General features: G+C 48.5%; 1 protein-coding gene across 2 annotated transcripts in view; it reads left to right on the plus strand.

The window, feature by feature from the left end:
• Window positions 1-5,204, plus strand: part of Galnt17 (polypeptide N-acetylgalactosaminyltransferase 17) — a 445,148-nt gene extending 439,944 nt beyond the window's left edge. For both annotated transcript variants that reach the window (XM_021222542.2, XM_029533788.1), the window contains 2 exons: window positions 2,363-2,530; window positions 3,631-5,204. In XM_021222542.2, coding sequence (XP_021078201.1) covers window positions 2,363-2,530; window positions 3,631-3,759 — 297 coding nt within the window. In that variant the 3' untranslated portion in view covers window positions 3,760-5,204. The remainder of the gene's footprint in view (window positions 1-2,362; window positions 2,531-3,630) is intronic.
• Window positions 5,205-15,288: the final 10,084 nt, after the last annotated feature.

Here is a 15,288-nt window from a genome sequence, read left to right on the forward strand (position 1 = left end):
AGCAGTCTCCTCATGTAGTGGTTCCTTTGCCCATGCTGTGACAAAAATCACCCCACAACAAAGCTCAAGGAGGGAAGGGCTTGCTGGGGCTCACGGCCTTAGGTAGAGTCATGGCGGCAAAGGTTCCGTGGTATAATGGCAGCTGGTTATGTGGACTCCGAGGCCAAGAAGCAGAGAGAAATGAGAGCTGGTGTTCAGCCCGCTCTCCTTTTTAATGAGTCCAGAATCCCAGGCTGAGAATGGTGCCACCCACATTTTGGGTGGGTCTTTTCACATTAGTTAACTCCCAGAAAAACACCCTAATGGGCATGTCCAGAGGTTTCTGTTATAGATGATTCCAGACCCTGTTAACTCGGTGATTGAAAGCGGTCATTGTATTCTGCTATTTTCTTGGTTGATTCCTAAACAGAACTTCCCAGGCTCTCTGGAAGATTCGGGGATTTTTTCCTAACAGTCCACAGACACACCTCTTCTGTTTAGCTGCTTGAAGCACAGGAGCCTGACATTTGTGTACTTGTTATGTGCCAGCAAGCCAGCCAGATATCTCCATGCCTCAGTTTCCTCACCTATAGCCTGGGAGCCCAACCCTTCTACACAGGATCCTTTATAGGGAACATTTCATAGCTAAACCATAGTATGAACCCAGACCACCAAACCATTTAGCCGACCCTTACAATCATTAGCAATAATAAGTATACATTTTGTTATGCAGCATGCAGCAGTATTACAGAGATGCTGTTCCTGTGATGGACTCTGTCTTGGCAAAGATGTCAAGCCACACTACCTCTGTATCAACTAGCCAGTACTGCGTAGCAATGATAGAATCTATTATTGCCGGGTTGGGAAATTACATTATTTATTTCTTATATAGTACTTATAATGTAAAGTATACCTTAAATATATAACTAATATAACTAGCTGCCCAGACGGTTCTATTATCTGGACCAGTACCATGGCTTAGATAAGCAGTGTCCCCTGAAGACGAGTGTATGTTGAAAGCTTCCAGCTCTAACCCACGGAACTGCTGAGAGGTGACTGGACAATGAGGGCTCTGACCCAATCAACTGTTTGATCCATTGATGGATCCGCACGTTCATGACGACATTGTGGGGAAGTAGCTTGAATTGGAATATCATCTAAGGCAGTGTGTCACTGCCGTGAAAGGACACACGACCAAGGCAACTCTTACAAAGAACAACACTTAGTTGGGGCTGGCTTACAGTTTTAGAGCTTCAGTCCATTATCATCATGGCGGGAAGCATGGCAGCGCGCAGGCAGAGACGGTGCTGGAGACAGAGCTGAGAGTTCTGCATCTTGATCTGAAGATAGCAGAAGAAGACTGTGCCCCACACTGGGCCTTGACCTTATATACCAGACCTCAAAGCCCGCCCCCACAGTGACACACTTATTCCAACAAGGCCGCATGTCCTAATGTTACCACTCCTTAAGGGCCAAGCATCCAAAGACTATAATAAGGGCCATTGCCATTCAAATCATCACAGAAGGAGTAGGCCACTTGTGACTGTAAGATCATCTTCCCAGTTACCTCTTTCCTTCCTGATGTTCCTGGCCATCATGAGGTGAAAGGCTTTGCTGCCTTCCACACAGAGAACATGCCAGAAAATAGCAAAGCCAGGTGCTTCTGAACCACAGCCTGTGAAACCGTGAGCCAAGAGAATCTCTCCTCCTCTAATTACTGGGCTCAGTGTCTCCTCACTGGTGACAAACAACTGGTGTGGCTGCTGGCTTTGTCTGGATTCATTAGGCACCTTTTTTTTTTTTTTTTTGTAAGTTCGAGGCCTGGCTGAGTTAGGGAGAGAGTTCAAGGACATGCTAGAGGGATCCTGCATCCGAGCCAAAAACTGAAGAGGGCCAGACAGCATAGCTCAATAGTGGAGTGTTTGCCTCGAGTGTGGGAGGGCCTGGGTTCAATCTCCAGTACCAGGAAGGAAGGGGTTAAAGGAAGGAGACTGGGGTGGGGGTTGGGAGGAGAATGGAAGGAAAGGAGCGAGGAATGAAGGGAGGGAAGAAGGAAAAGAGAGAAAGAAAAAGGAAGGAAGGAAGGAAAGAAAGGGAAAGGAATGAGGAAGGAAGGACAGTAGGAAGATGGGAAGGAGGAAGAAATGGAGGAATAGAGGAAGTAGCGGAGAGAGGTTGGGGGAGGGAATAAGGAGGGAAATAAGAGAAGGAGAAGAAGGGAGTTGTGACATGGTGTATCTATGTCCAGGCCCAGGTGGTCCTATGCATCAGACACTCGGAGACAACTGTGGAACCAACAGAAAGCTGAGGTAAAGCCAGGGACCTGAGCCACGGCACCTTGTGGTCTCACCCTTTCCTCTCTTGCCACTCTGCCTCTCTACAGCTCGCCCGCTACACCAAGGAAGGCTTCCTGCACTTGGGTGCTCTGGGGACCACCACTCTCCTTCCCGATACCCGCTGCCTGGTGGACAACTCCAAGAGTCGGTTGCCGCAGCTCCTGGATTGTGACAAGGTCAAGAGCAGCTTGTACAAGCGCTGGAACTTCATCCAGGTGAGCTCTTGGGGGGTGGGGGGGTGGGAACAGGGCTGGGGGAGGAGCAAGTGCAGATGCTACCATGGTTACAAGAGGGCCACAGGATAGATGGTTGGTGCCCCCCAAGACTCCCCTACGGGGCCACTGGGGAGCCAGATCTCCCAGCCCTAAGCTAAGATCATGGACTCAGTAATAGGAGGGTTGGAGGAAGGATTTCGGAGATGTAGTCTGCCTGATTCCATCGGCATGTTGGGGCTGCTCAGGATAAGTCTGTGGATTCCTGAACACGACAGCAAGCACTCTTCTCCAGGTCTGAGAAAGTCAGATCTCAAATAGGCCCGGAAATGTCCATATGCGTACCTACTCCTGTGCACGCAGGTGCACATGTACATACATGTAGAGGACAGCAGCAAACCCTCAGGCACTACTTACCTTGTTGTGTGCACATGAATGTGGGGCTCACAGGGGCCACAAGAGGGCTTCAGGGACTCTGGAGCTGCAGTTACACACTGTGGGGGCTGTGCAATGGGTGAGCTGGGAACCGAACTTAGAACCTCTGGAAAACCAGCAAGTGCTGTTAACAGCTGAGCCGTGTCGCTACCCAGCTCCTGCTCCTAACTTGAGACTGGTTCGGAACTTGCCAAACAAGCTAGGCTACCAGCCAGTGAGCACCAGGGGTCCTTCTGTGTGCACATTACCATCCCCAGCTTTTTTATATAAGTGCTGGCAATCAAATACTCAGGTCTGCATGCTTACATGGCAAGCACATGCGCGTGTACGTGTGTACACACACACACACACACACACACACACGTAGCAGTCAGAGGATAATTTGTGGGACTTAGTTCTTCTCTTCCATCATATGGGTCCCAGAGAATGGCACTCAGGTCACCAAGCTTGGCAGGCTACATCACCATCCTGACCCCAGGAAACCTCTATTCTGCCCCAGTCACCACCATTCAAACTGGGTGACCCGCTTTGGGTCCTTCCAATGTGGGAACATGTGGGTGGGATTTGTTCCACCAACCCCCCCCCCATGAGAAGCCACAAATACAGGAGCTGTGATGAAGTTTCTCTATCTGCCTCTCTCCTTGCTTCTTTCCTTTCTTTCCTCCCAGAATGGAGCCATCATGAATAAGGGCACGGGGCGCTGCCTAGAGGTGGAGAACCGGGGTCTAGCCGGCATCGACCTAATCCTTCGAAGCTGTACAGGACAGAGATGGGCAATCAAGAATCCTATCAAGTAGATGGATGGAAGGAGGGCACATGGAGCCCAGACCCAGGGCAGGGCCTGGCCATCCTCAGAAGCAGCCACATGGTGGAGGGACAGCAGGCACTGGAGGATGCTCTGTGGACCTCTCAGGGCTCCTCCAGAGCAGCCCTGGATAAAGATGTTACGCCCCCCTCAGGCATTCTGCCTGTGTACTTTGAAGATCTCCCCCTTATTCTTATCTGGGGACCGGGGGCTACAACTTCTGGGTACTAAGGGGTGAGGCTGCTCATATCTCTCCACCGTATCATCTCCCACCTCAGCATCAGCAGCTGGGTTCTGGCAGGGTCCCTCTCCTTTCTCCTCTCTCCTCTCTCCCTCCCCCTCCCCCTCCCTTGCCTTCTCCCTCCCTCTCCTCCCTCTCCCTCTTTCCACCTCTTCCCACTCTTTTCTCTCATCCTTTGCTGCAGCTGCTTGTGTAACTCACCCTGGACCTCCGAGACATGGAGGACATTGAGGGCTTTAGCCACATCCTAGCTCCTCCCTCTTGGAGAAGGAAGCAGTGAGGCTCCCCCAAGACTCCATTTCTCCTTGAGGACACTCTGACACAGAGGCCTGTTTGTATGCCAAGGCAGCAGCCACTCGGACCTTCCCCCGCAAGGTGACTTTGAGACAAGAGTTCTGGACTCCTCTGGATTGTTCTCGAGGTTCCCTGTCCCAGTCACCCAGAGTCCTAAATATGGACAGCATCAGTGCTTGTTGAGCCTGTGTCCAGAGGGAGCTGGAAGTCAGCTGCTCATGCTGGTTGCTCCCGGCACCTGGCTAGTACAGCAGCTCTGCCTGCCAAGGACAAGGTGCCTGGTTTCATGGAGCAGCAAGGGTCTTCCACGCAGGACCTAAGGGCTGAAGAGTCAGCCTAGTGACAGGCACGGGGTCCTCTGTGACGCTCACTGCTCAGCCCGTTTCACCCCATGCTTTGCTGGCTGATGGGGGACAGAAGCGGCCATTTCCTCTTTTAAGAGTGATTGCTTCTTTCCAATTGCCCTCTGGTTAGGGTGCACTTATAAATCAGAGTTAATATATGGATGCGTCTGCATGCGCGGGAAAGCGAGTGTGTGCCTGCCTGAGTGGTGTGTGTGGCTGGGTGTGCGTTTGCGTGCTTGAGCGTGTGAGTGTGCTCGAGCAGTAGTCTTGGGCTTATAGCTTCATTGCTCAGTGGCTAGGGACAAGGACGCCTAGAAGAAGGGGGGGAGGGCATGTCCCTGGATCACGGGCCCAGAGGACACGGCTGGGTCTTATGTGCTAGGGTAACCTTTATCCCCTCCCCCAATCCACTACTGTCCTTGGCCATCTCCTGCCCAGAGCCAAACCCTGTAGGTGCCCAGTGTGGGATCCAGTATCTCATTTGGTGGTATCTTTATTGTTGATCATCTCCTCGCCCCATCTCCCCTCCTTGTGAAATAAATATGTTAGCAATCCCACGATGCAACCTTCAGCCTCACCTGCTCTTTGGGGTTTTGTATTGTTCACTTTTGTTCTTGTTACTTTGCAGTTGGGGTTCAAATCAAACTCAAGTACCCCACCTCGGCAAACTACGTACCCAGCAATAGTAGGAGAATTTCTGAGACATGGTGGAGTGTTTTTTCTAGGTTTAAAGGCAGTTGAAGCTTGTTTTGTTTTGAGACAAAAACCTCACTCTATAAAGACCAGGTATAAAAATACTGACAAAAAAAAAAAAAAAAAAGCAGGTTGGGGAAGGAAAGGGTTTACCTGACTCACAATTCCAGGCTGTGATCGATCATTTCAGGGAAGTCAAAGCAGGAATTACAAAGCAGCTGGTTACATTTATGTCCGCAGTCAAAGTCAGAGAGAAATGAATGCACGCGTGCTTGATTGTGCTCAACTCAGCTTCTCTACTTATATATATAGTGCAGGACCTCCTGCCTAGGGAATGGTACTGCCCACAGTGGGTTGGGTCTTCCCAAATCAATTAACTTCATTAAGACAGTCATACACCTTCCCACCGTATAACCCAGTATAGACAATTCCTATTGCGACTCTCTTTCTTGGTGACTCTAGATGGAGTCAAGTTGACAATTAAAGCTGAGCATCATTGCCACCATGTCTGTGTGGATTTGGTCTTCTTAAAGGTAAAAAAATAAAATAAAAATAAACATACGAACAAATTCTCACAGATTGGGGCAAAGATTGCCTTCTTTTACACATAACATCTATTCAAGCCTGGACAGAACTTGGTATTTGACACTAGCTCCCCCTCCCCCTTGCTGACTTCACGTTAAGAAGGCCAAGATGTTCAAAAAGCAGTAAGGCTGGTGCTGAGACCTGGTCCTTCTATTACCCTCAGCAACTTCAACTGTCTGTGGAGCACACAGTAGCTCTGGGTGTTCATAGAGAAGTTAAACCTTACGAGATGCCTTGTCATGGTCATGGTGATCCCTATGTCTCTTTTGTAGGAAGAAGCCAAGAAACACCATCTTAGTTGATGTCCAAACACACACACACATACAGAAAGAGGGGTAGGGACAGAGGCACAGACACAAACACAGACAGACGGACACAGATGTGGATACATAGATATCAGTGGCCATATTCCGCATGTGCCCTTTGAGAACTGGGCTACAACAGCACACTCATGGAAAACATTTATTTCCAGTTGTCATGTTAAGTACTAGAGTCTGAGAATTTTGGGTTCATGGAGCAATGGCGTGGGGGAGGAGAGAATTGTCAGACCAGAGAACATGCAAGCTACATTTGGGCTCCTGCATAAAACCACCTGAGGTTGCATCCACAAAGGGTACAATGGCCAATGTCCTGGGACTTCAGTACCACAAGGCAGTGGGGCAGGATGGCTGACTGGCTGGCTGGCTAGCTTACTATGTGGTAGAGAGTGGTGGGTCTGGTCTCTTGTGGGGCTAATCCCCTATGTGTATCAGTACCCAAACTTTAACTCTGAGCACAGGTCCTTGGTCCCAGGGTCCTGGAGTTGAGCTGGCCATTCCTGTAAGCACTATATGTCAATAACTTTCTCCCAAAGCCTGGGGATCCCTAGAGAGATCTACCAACATACAGGGTCAGCAGCCAGGTCATCCTATAGTTCTACATTGGTTGCAAGTGACTAGAGGTCAAGGAACAAAAGAGGAACTGGTGAAGCCAGAGAGAGGGGACAGAAGAGAAAGGCCGAAGTGCTTTGAATGTGAAATGTCCCCAGCAGGCTCATGTGTTTGAACACTTGGTCCCCTGCTAGCAGAAGGCTGTGAACCTTTGGGAGTGGTGAAACCTTACTGGAGGATATGAGTCACTCGGGGTGGGCTTTTAAGGCCTTTGTTTTTATTGGGATACATGTGTGCGTGCCCACATTTGTGTATGTGTGTGCACATGCAACACAGAACATGTGGAGGTCAGAGAATGATCTTAGGTGTTGGTCCTTACCTAATGTTTGAAGCCTCTTGCTGTTCACCACTGTTTATGCCGGGTTACCTGGCCCATGACCTTCTGGGAACTCTCCTGCCTCTGCCTCACATCTCCCTGTAGAAGCACTGGGATTACAGACATGTGCTACCATAGCCAAGCTTTACATGGCTTTGGGGGATCTTGTGCAGTAAGTGCATAACCCACTCGACTATCTTCCCTGAAATTCTTATGGTACAAGACATCCCACCAACTCTCTGCTTCTTGACTATGGATGCAATGAGCCCAGGCAGCTCACATCCCTGCAGCTATGCCTTTCCCACCACGATAGACTACATGCCTTCTCAAACCATGAGCGGACGTTGGTTTTTTTGTTTTGTTTTGTTTTGTTTTTCTTTTTTGATTTTTGTTTGTTTTGAAATCAGGTGTTCTGTTACAGCAAGAAGTAAATTTGTTAACAGAACCCTGGGGGAACCTTTGGTCCTAAGTCCTTGGGAGTGCTTGGATGTCCCAGGGGGTGCCATCTTGCATAGTAATGGCAGAGCAGCCAGCTCCAAGCATACAGCTCAAAGAAAGCTTGTGGCCTTTCACCAAAGACTGGTATATGGCACAAGTGACAAGTGCTGGATCACTTTCTCACTCTCACGATCACCTTGGCCTCAGAGGTGGGTATGGCTGAGGGTGCTGGACTGTGGAAGTCCAGTTCACTGATCCCCTTCTTCCTCATATTGACCCCCACACATTGTCTATGACTCTTTCTTGGTCTTTTGTCCATTCGATCCCTTAATCTCACAAATAGTATTTCTGGTTAGTGCCCGAGCTATCAACACCTGCTCCTGATAGATGCCTAAGCTATCAAAGCCCATGTCTTTGAAGCTATGTGTTGTGTTTCAAGTGTTTTCGTCATGACCGTGCTCAACTCTGGGGCCCAGAAAAGTAACAACATGAAGGTGAGCATGGTGATCCATGTCTATGATCCCAGCCTTTAGGAGGCTGAGGCAGGAGGTAAGCAATGAGTTTGAGGCCTGTTATATTGTTAGTTCCAGACCAGACGAGAATGTATAGTGAGACCCAGTGTCAAAAGCCATGAAGGAGAAACAGTGAAAGGAAGGTAGAAAGGGAGGGAGGGAAGGAAGGGAGGGAAGGGAGGAGGGAGAGGAGGAGGGAAGGAGAGGAGGAGGGAAGGAGAGAAGGGGAGGAAGGGAAGGAGGGAGGGAACCAAAGAAAAAAGGGAAAAAAGGGAGGGAGAGGAGGATGGAAGGGGGAAGGAAGGAGGGAGGGGGAAAGGATGGAGGGAGGGAAGGATGGAAGGAGGGAAGGATGGAGGGAGGAAGGTAGGAGGGAGGAAGGGAGGGAAGGAAAGAGGGAGGGGAGGAGGGAGGGAAGAAGAGAAGGAAGGAGGAAAGAAGAGAAAGGGAGGAAGGGAAGGAGGTAGGGAACCAAAGAAAAAAGGGAAAAAGGGAGGGAGGGGAGGATGGAGGGGGGCAGGAAGGAGGGAGGGAGGGGAGGATGGAGGGAGGAGAGAAGGAGGGATGGAGGAAGGGAGGGAGGGTGAGAGATAGAAGGGAAAGTGATAAGAGAGAGAAAAAAAGAGAGGGGAGAAGAGAGGAAAAGGGAAGGAGGAGAAAAAGAGAAGAAAGGAAGGAAGGAGGGGGAGGGGGAGGGAGTGGGGGCAGCTATAGGCAAGGCAGAGACAGCAGAATGGAAGCTGGAGGTCATCCTGCCATCTCTACAGTGGTTTCTAAACTCATTGACATCACACATTGCCCACTGCTACTGAAAAACATTCCCATTTTACAAAGTGAGCCCCACAAGGCCAGGCCACTCTGCTAGGACCGTGAATGCATGGATTGTCCCCAGTTTATAGGCCAAGCTCCTTCCCTGCACCTTTCTGGGCCGCTTCTGTGGGACAGATTAATGACAGCTGGAGGGGGCGGAGCTGTTGGAGCCTGCTGAGGTGGCCAGGTGGTTCTCAGAGCTTGCCCGCCCACCCGCCTCCTGTTCCGATTGTTCAGAGTCTCAGATCTTGTTCTGCCGGCTCTTCCTCTCCTTTGAGTCCTCGGCTGCAAACTCTACTTTTTCATCGATCTCATCACTTTCCTAGATCGAAGTTAGGGGGCCGACAGGAGATTTCTCATTCTGTAAAACCATTCCGATGCCCGTTGACAAGTGCATTCAATCACTTCTCCTGCGGTGTGCTCGGCACAATTCCTTTTAGGAATTAAAGCCAGGCAGTGGTGGCGCACACCTTTAATCCCAGCACTTGGGAGGCAAAGCAGGTGAATCCCTGAGTTCGAGGCCAGCCTGGTCTACAAAGAGAGTTCTAGGGCAGCCGGGGCAACACAGAGAAACCCTGTCTTGAAGAAAAAGAAACTAAAGAAAGTCATGTACAACAGAGAGAGACAGACAGAGACAGAGAGAGACAGACAGACAGACAGACAGACAGACAAAGAGAGAAATGTACTTTAACAGAACATTTCAGGGGCTGAAGAGATTGATTTCTCAGTGGTTCTGCTCCCTGCTCTTACACATGATCCAGTTTGAGTTCCCAGTACCCATCCTGCAGCTCACAACCGCAGGTAACTCTAGTTCCAGGGAATCTGATGTCATCTGCAGCCTCCGTGGATGCTGGATGCATCTACCACCACTGTCTCAAGGGCGTCGGTTTTAAAAAGGCATAGATCATTATGCCCAAGGTCTGCTTATATTCTTATTAAAAAAAAAAAAAAATAGGGTCTAAAGGGATGGCTCAGTGGTTAAGGGATCTTGCCGCTCTGGCACAGGACCTGAGTTCAGTTCCCAGCACCGCCACGCCAACGCACACATGTACACACACACACACACACACACACACACACACACACATTCATATACACTCAAAAGTGAGGAGAGGAAGGAGTGAGGAGAGATAAAAATCACACTGAAACATATTGAGAATTTGCAAGTTATGACAAATAAACAGATTTCATGATCTCTGGCCCCCTTTGAACTCATATTTTAGGGGCTGGAGAGACGGTTCCGTGGTTAAAAGCACACCGCTGCTCTTTGAGGATACGTGAGTTCAACCCGCACCAATCACCGATCAGTTCACAACTACCAGCTCCATGGGCTGTGATGCCCTCTTCTGGCCCCTGGGGGCATTGCACTTATGTGACTCTAACCCGGGACACACATATATGTAATGTGAAATAAGAACTTTAAAAACTAAAATCTTTAGAACTCATATTTGGGAGATAAAAGCAGATGCAATTTCTTAATGGCCCTGTTCCTGGGTCAGCGTGGGTCAGGAAGGAGAGGGGGTGGGTCTAGGCATACAACATCTCTTACTCTTTCCCCTTACAGAGCCAACTGATAGATCTTGCACATACCACTTCCAGCCTGATTTCTCTACTTCCCATTGACTATGGCTCTCAATGCCAACTGCTCAAGCAATGAGTGCCAAGGAGTAGAATAAGAAGTCAGAGAGGGACTGTGCTTGCTGCAGATGTTTCCAGAACCCAGCAGGGCTGCCATTCCAGACTCTTATTACCACTATCCTTAATAAATTATCAAGGGTTCCTATGACCACAAGATCAAAATATCATCCAATCTTCCTGCCCTGTATTAGTTTCTCTCCTTGGTGCTGTAATAAAATACCTGATAAAAGCAAATTTAGGATGTAAGAGTTTGTCCTGGCTCGCAGTTTGAGGGGATCCAGTCCATCACGGTGGGGAAGTCATGGTGGCAGGAGTGTGAGGCAGCTGCTCACATTGCGTCCCCAGTCAGGAAGCAGAGAGGGAGATGGACACTGGCACTCAGGTCTCTTTCTCCTTTTTATTCAGTCCAACACCCTAGACCACTGGACGGATCACAGCTAGGGTGGGTCGTCCCACCTCAGCCAATTTGATCTAGCAACTTCCTCACATACAGGTCCAGAGGTTTGTTTCTGCAGTGATTATTGACCCTGTCAAGTTGACAAGATTAACTATTATGTTTCCTATGGATGACTGTTCTCCTGTCCGGTGCCAGCCCAGTACATTCTGGAGATGGGTTATCTTAGGGCAGAAAACATTTCCTGACAAAGCCCGGAAGAACTTGGATAATATTTCTTACTATCCAGCCCCCTTCAGTACTAAGGTGTCTTCTACTCATCAGCGACAAGCAGCCACTGAAGGCCACAGCAGGCCTGATGCTATCGCGGTGTTACCTGCCTGGAATCTCAGCACTAGAAAGAAGGAAGAAGGAAGATCAAAAGTAAAAGCCCAGCCTGGGCTACACAGTGAGCTCCAGGGCAGACTGGGCATCCAGCCTGGGCTACACAGTGAGCTCCAGGGCAGGCTGAGCGATATACTAAGCACATAAATAAACAAACCTGTGTCTATGTTATGGTTCAACACTAAATGTCTCCCTCAGGCTAATACATTTGAACATGTGACCCCCTGCTGATGACCCCCAGATGGCGGCTACTGTTTGGGGAAGGTTGAAGAGTCTTTCCAGCGTGGTATATACGGTATATGGTGGATGGAGACATCGGGGTGAGCCTTGGGGGTAATCCTTGGGGGTGAGCCTTGAGGGTGAGCCTTGGGCTTTGTAGCCCAGCCCCATTCTGGTCCCAGCTTTTGTTTCTCCTGATTTCCCACAAGAGGCGTCACCACCACCTACTTCTGTCGTCATGATTTCCACCAAGTCCTCCCTACCATGATAGACTGATGCTGAGCCGAGATAAAACCTTGACCCTTTAAGGTGCTTCTTCTGTCTGGCACTTTGTCACAATCACGAGAAAATTAATGCAATAAAGGAACACTTAGCTAATCATTGTGCTTTCTTCAAGTTGTCATCTATACCTGGGAAGGAGACCAAACACTCTATTGACCGGAAACATCTCAGTGTACACAGATTGTCCACCACCACCACCACCACCACCCCCACACACACACACAAACAAACACACACACCCTTGGAGAAACAATTAACTGCCCTGGATAAGAAATATTTTTTTCAGGACTAAATAGATATTGCTGAAAAGTTTTCAGCTGGAGTTTCTTTTTTAAAATGAATTCTGATTTTTCTTAGACTCAATTTCCCCACAGTGAAAGGCCTGACAGTGGGGGCTTGAGAGAGAGAGAGAGAGAGAGAGAGAGTTTATCAGTGCAAAGTGCACTCAGCACTTGAAGAGGATGTGAGTTGGGGTCCCAGCACCCTCATCAGGCAGCTCAGCATCACCTGTAACTCCAGCTCCAGGGCAGGGATCCCATGCCCTCTTCTGGCATCCAAGAACACTGCATATATGTGAACGTGCCTAACATTCCCCCACCCCATACACATAATTAAAAATACACAATTCTTTACCGGCCTTGAGAGAACAATTCTCAAGTTCATATGGGGGGAAAAAAACCAGGACAGCAAAAGCTATCATGTATAGTGAAAGAACTTCTGGAGGTATCACCACCCCTGATCTCAAGCTGTACTAAAGAACAATAGTAATAATAATAATAATAATTAATAATAATAATAATAATAATAACCCTACATGGTATTGGTATAGAAACAAACAGGTTGATCAACGGAATTGAATCGAAGACCCTGATAAACTATCACACCTACAGACACTCGATTTTCGACAAAGAAGCTAAAATCATATTTTGGGCGGGGGGGGGGAGAAAGTATCTTCAACTGGTGCTGGTCTAACTGGCAGTCTGCATGTAGAAGAATGCAAACAGACCCATACTTATCACTCTGCACAAAACCCAAGTCCAAGTGGATCAAGATCTCAACATAAAACCAGACACACGAAATCTAACAGAACAGAAAGTGGGGAAGAGCCCTGAACACACTGGCACAGGAGACAACCTCCTGAACAGCACACCAATGGCTCGGGCTCTAAGATCAACAATTGGTAAATGGGACCTCATGAAACTGACAAGCTTCTCTAAAGCAAAGGACACTGTCAATAGGACAATACAGCAGTCTACAAATTGGGAAGAGAACTAATATTCAAAATATATAAAGAACTCAAGAAGTTAGACACCATCAAACCAAATAACTAAATTTTTAAAAAATGGGGTACAGAGCTAAACAGAAAATTCTCAACAGAGGAATCTTAAATAGATGAGAAGCACTTCAAGAAATGTTCAATGTCCTTAGTCATCAGAGACTGCAAATCAAAATGACTCTGAGATCCCATCGTATACCCATCAGAATGGCCAGGATCAAAATCTCAGGTGACAGCACATGTTGGTGAGGATGTGGAGCAAGGGGAACACTCATCCATTGATGGTGGGGGTGCAAAATTGTGTGATCACTTTGGAAACCAATTTGGCAGTGTCTCAGAAAATTGAGACTAGTTCTATCTAAAGACCCAGCTATACCACTCCTGGGCCAAAAGATGCCCCACTATACCACAGGGATACTTGCTCAACCATGTTCATAGCAGCTTTATTCGTAATAACCAGAAACTGGAAACAACCTAGATGCCCCTTAATTGAAGACTAGATAAGAAAATGTGATATATCCACACAATGAAATACTATTCAGTTATTAAAACAAAGACATCACAAAACTTGCAGGCAATGAATAGAACTTGAGAATATCATCCTGAGTGAGGTAATGCAGATCCAGAAAGACGTGCATGGTATGCACTCACCACTTATAACTGGACATCAGCCATAAAGTGCAGACCCAATGAAACTGGGTAATAAGGAGGGCCTAAAGAAAGATGTCTGAATCTCACTCAGAAGGGCAAACAAAACAGTCATCAGAGGTGAATGGAGAGCAGAAACAGGGTGGGAGAGGAGGTGAGGAGGGTGATAGGGATATCAATCAGGTGTGGGGTCCAGGGAGGTTAAGAGAGGCCTGGGAGTGGGAGTGGAAATCAGAGGGGGGCATCTCTGGGATTAGCTGAAGACCTGGGATGGGGGAGGCTACAGAGAGTCTATGGGGGTGACCCTAGCTGAGATTCCTACCACCAGGGGTTATAGAGGCTGAAGTGGTCACCTCCTGTAGCCAGGCAGGACTTCCAGTGTTAGCAATAAGACATTGACCCACCCACAAAGCCCTCAGCACAAAATGTATCCTGCCTGCATGATGTGCAGGGATAAAGATGGAGCAGAGACTGAGGGAACAGCCAACCAATGACTGGCCCAACTTGAGACCCATCCCATGGGAGAGAGCCAACCCCTGACGCTGTTAATGATCTCTGCTGTGCTGGCAGACAGGAGCCTAGCATACCTGTCTCCTGAGAGGCTTTGTCGAGCAGTGGATGGGAACAGAGGCAGAGACCCATAGCCAGCATCAGGAGGAGCTCAGGGAGTCTTGTGGATGAGTGGAAGGATAGAAATGAACAAACCAGAGGGGTGAAGGACACCACAAGAAGACGTGCAGAGTCAACTAACCTGGGCCCACGGGGGCTCACAGAGACTGAACCACCAACCAAATAGCACACAGAGGCGGGACCTAAACCCACCCAGCCCCATTTGTAGCAGATGTGCTGTTTGGTCTTCATGTGGGTCCCCTAACAATTGGAGCAGGGGCTGTCTCTGACTCTGTTGCCTGCCATTGGGTCCCCTTCCCTACCTGGACTGTCTGATTGGGCCTCATTGGGAGAGGAGGTGCTTAGTCCTGCTGGGACTAGATGTCCCAGGGTATGCTGGTACCCAAGGTGGGTGTAAGGGGAGGGGTAGGTAACTGAGGTAAAGAACTTGTAAGTGCAGAACTGGGAGGAGAGGTGAGAGAGTTGTGATTGGGATGTAATGTGGATAAAAAATAAACCGTGGAAAGAAAGGAAAAAGACTTAGTGAAAATCGACTAAATTCTAGTCAAGGAGAGATACTTTTTTTTTTTTACACCAAATACAGAGAATAAATACTTTTTGTTTTGAAAACAAATCTCTCCCTAAACCAGGATGGATTTAGCAGAAAGCACGAGTCATTATCTTGTTAAAGCACACAGTTTGGGGGGGCTGGTAAGATATCTGAGGAGGTTATAGTGCTCGCCAACAAGCCTGATGATCTAAGTTTGAGTCCCAGAACCCCCCACGCGGCGGAAAAGAGACCATCGGAACGTTGTCCTCTGACTCCACACGCGCTCGGTGTCACAAGTGTCACTCCTCCCCCCAAACACATCAATAAAGTTTTTGTTTTTTTTTAAAAAAAGGCCTTTG

This window comes from Mus pahari, chromosome 23, assembly GCF_900095145.1.
Source record: "Mus pahari chromosome 23, PAHARI_EIJ_v1.1, whole genome shotgun sequence".
In the NCBI taxonomy this organism is placed as follows: Eukaryota; Metazoa; Chordata; class Mammalia; order Rodentia; family Muridae; genus Mus; species Mus pahari.